Source organism: Osmerus mordax, chromosome 11 (genome assembly GCF_038355195.1).
Source record: "Osmerus mordax isolate fOsmMor3 chromosome 11, fOsmMor3.pri, whole genome shotgun sequence".
NCBI classification, from domain to species: Eukaryota; Metazoa; Chordata; class Actinopteri; order Osmeriformes; family Osmeridae; genus Osmerus; species Osmerus mordax.
Window position 1 is genome coordinate 16,143,723 of NC_090060.1, and position 7,293 is coordinate 16,151,015.

The 7,293-nt window shown below is 50.1% G+C and overlaps 1 protein-coding gene across 1 annotated transcript in view; it reads right to left on the reverse strand.

Moving 5' to 3' along the window:
- Positions 1-6,482, reverse strand: part of gucy1a2 (guanylate cyclase 1, soluble, alpha 2) — a 21,983-nt gene extending 15,501 nt beyond the window's left edge. Inside the window, exons 1-4 of the mRNA XM_067245681.1 lie at positions 6,237-6,482; positions 3,744-3,805; positions 2,980-3,095; positions 1-290 (exon numbers count right to left, since the gene is read on the reverse strand). The exon at positions 1-290 is cut by the window's left edge and continues 603 nt beyond it. Coding sequence (XP_067101782.1) covers positions 1-290; positions 2,980-3,095; positions 3,744-3,805; positions 6,237-6,482 — 714 coding nt within the window. The remainder of the gene's footprint in view (positions 291-2,979; positions 3,096-3,743; positions 3,806-6,236) is intronic.
- Positions 6,483-7,293: the final 811 nt, after the last annotated feature.

Below are 7,293 nucleotides of genomic sequence, written 5' to 3' on the forward strand. Positions count from 1 at the left end.
GTGAAGCAGAAGGATCTTCCCTTCCTTCCCTCTCTCTCGCGCCCTCTCCTCCGCTCCCGCTCCGCCCCTGCCCCTCTCCTCCTCGTGGGGGTCAGTGCACTGGAAGGAGGGGCTCTCTGAGGAGGCACGGCGGCCCGTCGACGTTCGGATGTGTTCCAAGATGGCGTCGAAGCCGTTGAAGAAGTCCTGCAGGTTGCCCCCGACGGCGAGCAGGCCGCGCTCGTTCTCCTCCAGACACAGGCCGAAGTACTCCTCCCCCAGACGCTCACGCAGCTCCCAGAACCGCACACCTACAACACACACACACACACATCAGGGTTAGTAATCTGTACAGTACACACACACACACACACACACACATCAGGGTTAGTAATCTGTACAGTACACACACACACACACACACACGTCAGGATTAGTAATCTGTACAGTACACACACACACACACACACATCAGGGTTAGTAATCTGTACAGTACACACACACACACACACACATCAGGGTTAGTAATCTGTACAGTACACACACACACACATCAGGGTCATTAAACCTGTACAGTACACACGCACACACACACACACACACATCCGGGTTAGTAATCTGTACAGTACACACACACACACACACACATGTCAGGATTAGTAATCTGTACAGTACACACACACACACACACACGTCAGGATTAGTAATCTGTACAGTACACACACACACACACACACACACACACACGTCAGGGTCATTAAACCTGTACAGTACACACACACACACATCAGGGTCATTAAACCTGTACAGTACACAAGCACACACAGCGCATGAGTGAAAGTTCACCACACACACACAAACATACACACAGCTGGTCTGACACGCCTGAACTGTGTGGAGTTATTTGATGTGAAGGAGAGGCAGAATACTGATTACGAGTCTAATTTAGAACACACACACACACACTGACACACACAGACACACACACCGACACACACACTGACACACACAGACACACACACTGACACACACAGACACACACACTGACACACACACTGACACACACACACACACTGACAACAAACACATGCACAAATGCAGCAGATGTCTGCTGTCTGATCAGTCAACCCTGTCGCATAACAAACTCTGAAAACCACAACGCACTGGACATTACACACACACACAATACAAAATAAACACCCAGCAACAGAAGAGACCACTGACAGGTGGGTTATTTTCAGGAGCATGATGACATTACCAGTCATGTCACGACTGACAGAGATAGAGAGAGACAGACAGACAGAGAGAAAGAGAGAGAGAGAGAGAGAAAAAGAGAGAGAGAGAGAGAGAGAGAGGGAGAGAGAGAGGGAGAGAGAGAGAGACAGAGAGAGAGAGAGAGAGACAGAGAGAGAGAGAGAGAGAGAGAGAGAGAGAGAAAGAGAGAGAGAGAGAGAGAGAGAGAGAGAGAGAGAGAGAGAGAGAGAGAGAGAGAGAGAGAGGGAGAGAGAAAGGGAGAGAGAGAGAGAGAGAGAGAGAGAGAGAGAGAGAGAGAGAGAGAGAGAGAGAGAGAGAGAGAGAGAGAGAGAGAGAGAGAGAGAGAGAGAGAGAGAGAGAAGGGAGGGAACAGGTTGTTCTTTATGTAGTGGCCAGCAGACAACAGGAAAGGGAGAAGAGGAAGAAAAGGGTGAGTGCAATAATGAAGGAGGACAAGGAGAGAGGAGAGGAAGGATGGAGGAGAAGGAGAGAGGAGAGGAAGGAGGGAGGACAAGGAGAGAGGAGAGGAAGGAGGGAGGACAAGGAGAGAGGAGAGGAAGGAGAAGGAGAGAGGAGAGGAAGGAGGGAGGACAAGGAGAGAGGAGAGGAAGGAGGGAGGAGAAGGAGGGAGGAGAGGGGGATGAGGAGGGAGGAGGAGGGAGGAAAGGAAGGAGGGAGGAGAGGAGGGAGGAGAGGAAGGAAGGAGGGAGGAGAGGAAGGAGGGAGGAGACGGAGGGAGGAGAGGAAGGAGGGAGGAGAAGGAGGGAGGAGAGGGGGATGAGGAGGGAGGAGAGGAGGAAGGAGAGGAAGGAGGGAGGAGGGGACGTGATCGACTGACTCAGCGATGTGTGGGGCGTGTGTCTGTGTGTGTGTCTGTGTGTGTGTGTGTGTCTGTGTGTGTGTCTGTGTGTGTCTGTGTGTGTGTGTGTCTGTGTGTGTGTTTGTATGTGCAAGAGTCTAGGCATCCCAGCTCAAATACCATTCTACAGAGTAAGCCTTATAAATCACTTAATCACCTCCCTATAGATGTGTGTTAACTGGAGGCACACAAGGAGACTTGAACTAGGAACATAAATCAAACATATCCATTCACACACACGCACACAGACACACACACGCACACAGACACACACACGCACACAGACACACGCACACAGACACACCCACACACAGAGGATATAATTGTGTGATCGCACACAAACAAGTTTGCACACTAGAAAAGTCATCTGTTATAACCCTCCTGTTGGTGCACATTCATAGACAGCCAAGCTAGTTTAAGAAGCAGACATCATCGATCAAATTCTTACAGAGCGCGCTTATAGACAGTAAGGAAGGAGTAAGAAGGCGTCATTAATCAGCAAGCGGAGAGTAATCCTCATCCATCACATCCAAGGTTACCGTGACAACGGAGAGGTCTCCGGGCATGCCCATTGGTCCAGAGACAGGAAGAATGAGACTCGGAGTCAAGCGTCTATAATGAGTCAGCTTATCACTGATCTGAAGGCTACTCCTGTGTGCTCACCCAGGCAAGCACACGAGAGCCAACACACACATGCAATGACACACACACACTCTCTCTCTCTCACACACACACGCACTGACACACACACTCTCTCTCTCTCTCTCTCTCTCTCACACACACGCACATGCACTGACACACACACACACACACTCTCTCTCTCTCACACACACGCACGCACATGAACTGACACACACACACAGACACACAACACACGTGATACTGACCCAGTAGAGTGGCCATGTACTGTAATATTCCTGAGATGTCCTCTTCTGACCCAGAGTTATCCATGAAGGGGCACTTATCCAGCGCACGCTGCTCCTCCCTCCCATCCTCTCTGCATCTGAGGGAGAAACACACACACACACACATATGCATGCACATACACATGCAGACGTACACATGCCCACACATTCAGACATATATATGCATGCACACACACACACACACACACACGAAAGCACATACACATTAGTATTAACTAGAAGAAAGAGATAATAAATGTCAGGTTTAGAGCACGCTTCATTGATTGCCTGTTCAAAACCAATGGCGCATTACAGTAGTATTGACCTGCACAATCTTTATAGGCAGAGTTATTTAGCACTCTAATAAACACACACACTCACACACACATGTCCAGGAACATAAAGGATACAGCAACACACACACACTCAGAGAAATATAATACTCTATTCAAGGGTAGTGAAATACAGATAAACTCTCCAAAGGTAATAGTTGGACTACAAACACACTGTGTGTGAGATGACTACAGTTTCAGGGGAGCTGTGGTGACCTTGTTCAGTCACCATGAATAAACACACACTGGGCCCTTCCTCTCCCTTTGTTTTTCTCCATGTTTTCTCTCTCCCTCTGTTTTCCGTCTGCCTCCAGCTCCAGGTTACTGAAGGACATGAACACACACACACACACACACACACACACACACACACACACACATACACACACACATATACACACACAGGCAGCTTACCTGTTCTCCTTTTGCCTGTAGAACTCTAGTGTTCTCTGGAGAGCTTGCTGAACAGTCTGTGTCTAAAAAACAAATCACAATGTGTTCAGACAGACAGACAAACCATCAGTAGAAAGACCGACAGACAGACAGACAGACAGATGGACAGACCAACAGACAGACAGATATAATATAACCAAAACATCACCATACTAATGTCTCGACATAATCCTACTCTCTACGTTCCCAATCCATGCAGCTTGATTTCAAATCTCAAATCCCTGTTTGTGTGTGTGTGTGTGTGTGTGTGTGTGTTTACAACACCAATGCAACCTTGTCCAGTCGCTATCTACCCAGCAGAACACTGTGTCTCTGTCAGGGGTCAACCCAGGGCTCAGTCACTGTGGGGCAGGCAACGCATCTGGACCAGCCCTGGAGCGCACGCGTGTGTGTGTTTATGTGTGTGTGTTTATGTGTGTGTGTTTATGTGTGTGTGCGCATTACTCTCTTTTTCTCACGGGATTTTACCATGGTTGTGTCCTTGCCATTCATTCACCCAACACAAATACTGTCAGCACACACTAACACACACGCACACACACACACACACACACACACACACACACACACTGCCCCTAGAATACACATTCTCACATAATAAACCAGCAAACATGTAGGGCACAGGCATTATCATTCAGACACCCTCTCCGGGCCAACACACGTCACTGGTACACACTGTCAAAGTCAAATCCGTGTTTATCTCACACACACACAAACACTTCCTAAACACGATGAAGCGTGGCCAGACAGAGAGGTGAAAAAGATGCCAGCAGGGGGGAAGTTAACAAAACATCAGCATCATCTGGTTCTCAGAATGGGAGGGAGGTGAACACACACAACTCCTCACTCTCCCCTTCTCTCCACCCTATCCCCCCTCTCCTCCTCCTCATCTCCCCCTCCTTCCATCCCCCTCCTCACCCGACCCTCCCCCTCCTCCCCTCCCCTATATTGAAGTGTTTGTTTCCGCTCCTCTACACTCTCTCCCCTCCTGCCCTCCCTAACTCTCCCCTCCTGCCCTCCTAACTCTCCCCTCCTGCCCTCCCTAACTCTCCCCTCCTGCCCTCCCTAACTCTCCCCTCCTGCCCTCCCTAACTCTCCCCTCCTGCCCTCCTAACTCTCCCCTCCTGCCCTCCTAACTCTCCCCTCCTGCCCTCCCTAACTCTCCCCTCCTGCCCTCCTAACTCTCCCCTCCTGCCCTCCCTAACTCTCCCCTCCTGCCCTCCCTAACTCTCCCCTCCTGCCCTCCTAACTCTCCCCTCCTGCCCTCCCTAACTCTTCCCTCCTGCCCTCCCTAACTCTCCCCTCCTGCCCTCCCTAACTCTCCCCTCCTGCCCTCCCTAACTACTCCTAGCTCCATCCCCCTCTCCCTTTTTTCTCCAATCGGTTCACACTTTCATCTGCCAACCCTCATCCCTCCTTTCCTTTTACACTCCTCCTGTGTGTGTGTGTGTGTGTGAGTGAGTGTATTCGCATGTGTTAACATGAGTTGCGTAAAACAAGTTCAAGTTCACAACCTACACCCAGGCATTGAAGCAAAACTCACCGGTCACTTGATTAGCGACTGCCTCAAAGTGTCATGTGATCTGGGTCATCGTGGTTGGGTGAGGGGATCAGTGAAGTGAAGTGAGCACAGAGCATGCTCTATTCTTATCGTCATGCTTGACTGCCGAAGCTTAGAACAGCCACCCTACTGGATGCTGGCAGGTTGTGTGTGTGTGTGTGCGTGTGTGTAAGTGCGTGTGTGTAAGTGCGTGCAGTCTAGGGGTCGCTGTGACAGTTGGCCTCTCACAGCTGAGACAGCATGAACTGTTCTGTTCAATTACAGCCTGTGACACACACACACACACACACACACACACTCCAATACACACTCGCCAACAACACATACTCATTTAAAGTCTCTCGACAATCAAATTAAACGTTGCCCTCCTTATCTCTTTCTCTCTCTCTCTCTCTCTCTCTCTCTCTCTCTCTCTCTTTCTCTCTCTCTCACACACACACACACATACACACACACACACATACACACACAGACATCCAGTCAGTCTCATTGTGATAATCACCAAGATGTCTGGGCTAGTTTTAGGTTGACCCAGTCATGTTATTATGGGATGTCTGTGCTTCTAGTCTGCATTTTGCACAACTAAACACACACACCTATGGTATGGCAGGCTCTAGAAACAGTACTCCAGAACCCTATGAAGCAGAGAGAGGAGATCAACATCCTAGCTCTCTTTCCACACCTCAGGCCCCTGCCGGCTAACCCCTCCTGTTCTCTTCACCAATCTTACAGATATCTATCTGTAGAATATATTCAAGTCATTGGTAATCTATCACACACACACACTCTTCACTTGTTATGCAATCAGTCAGGTGCCACTGGCCCTTAAAGGTGAGGGTATGACATACAATATACAACACGCAGACAGCGTTCTGTGATCCGTTTAACCGTACCGTGGGTGAAGTTAACCTCCTCAAGCTTTCTCCAAGCGAGTCAAGATTGACGCGCTTACGTCTGGTCGCCCGTTTGGGTACTGTTTGGTCTTCGAACGGGCACGCGAGCTTCTCCACGGGGCTTTTGCCGTTCCAGAACACGCGCGAGAAGGGACACGAATCTCCATCCTCTCCTCCGGGGCTCTCGAGGCAGTCGGAGCCCACCGAGCTGAATGACTCCGACGAGATCTTGCGCGATGAGGACATGATTCTGCCGGTTCTGCTGCTGAGCGCGAGGAGCCCGGGCGCGTGCGCGTGAAACGGCCACGGGGACTCATCAGATTCGGCTCGCGTGGGAGAGAACCGGGGGGAGGCGCACAGCGCGCGCCGGTCGGTCGGAGACGATGGGGAACCGCGGGAGTGCGAGAGAGCACCAACGGCACGCGAGCATTTATGCAAGAGGGAAAAATGTATCTCCAAATTGCGCACCCAGCTGCTGTATGTCTTTGGAAACCTAACCAAATCTTTTGTCCCTGCCTTGAAGCTTTTTATTTCTTTATTTAAATCTCAGAGTCATATCATACCCCCTGCTGCGCACAGAGTGCTCTCCATAGGCAGTATATCCTCTGCGACGGGTTGGCAGCTTGACTCCGTGAATGTACTCTTAATTCTCACGTCAGTCCTTCAATCATGTCCATCGTTTCATTTCTCCGTTGTGTTTGTTTATCTGTTCTATCTTTCCCCTCGTTTATCTGTTCGGAATGCTGTGTTTCCGCGGGAGCGGGCGCGAGAAGAGGACTACCGCGCAGACTGCACGGAGTCAAACGTCAGATGTTGCCGCCGGTGAAGTTCTATCCGTCTGCTGCGCTCGCGTTTAGAAGCATCACTATTCGCTCCCCCCGTTACTGTACCTCTACAAGCCACGGCCAATCAGATACGGTTTCAGACCTCACTTGCCTCCCCCCTCCAGAGAAAGAAAAAGAGAGAATCTGAATGTAGATGTCGCAGACATGAGTAAAAACTAGGCGAGCATGTGTTCATTCCTATAATATTAAACTGACAGATATTTCGTAGCAAT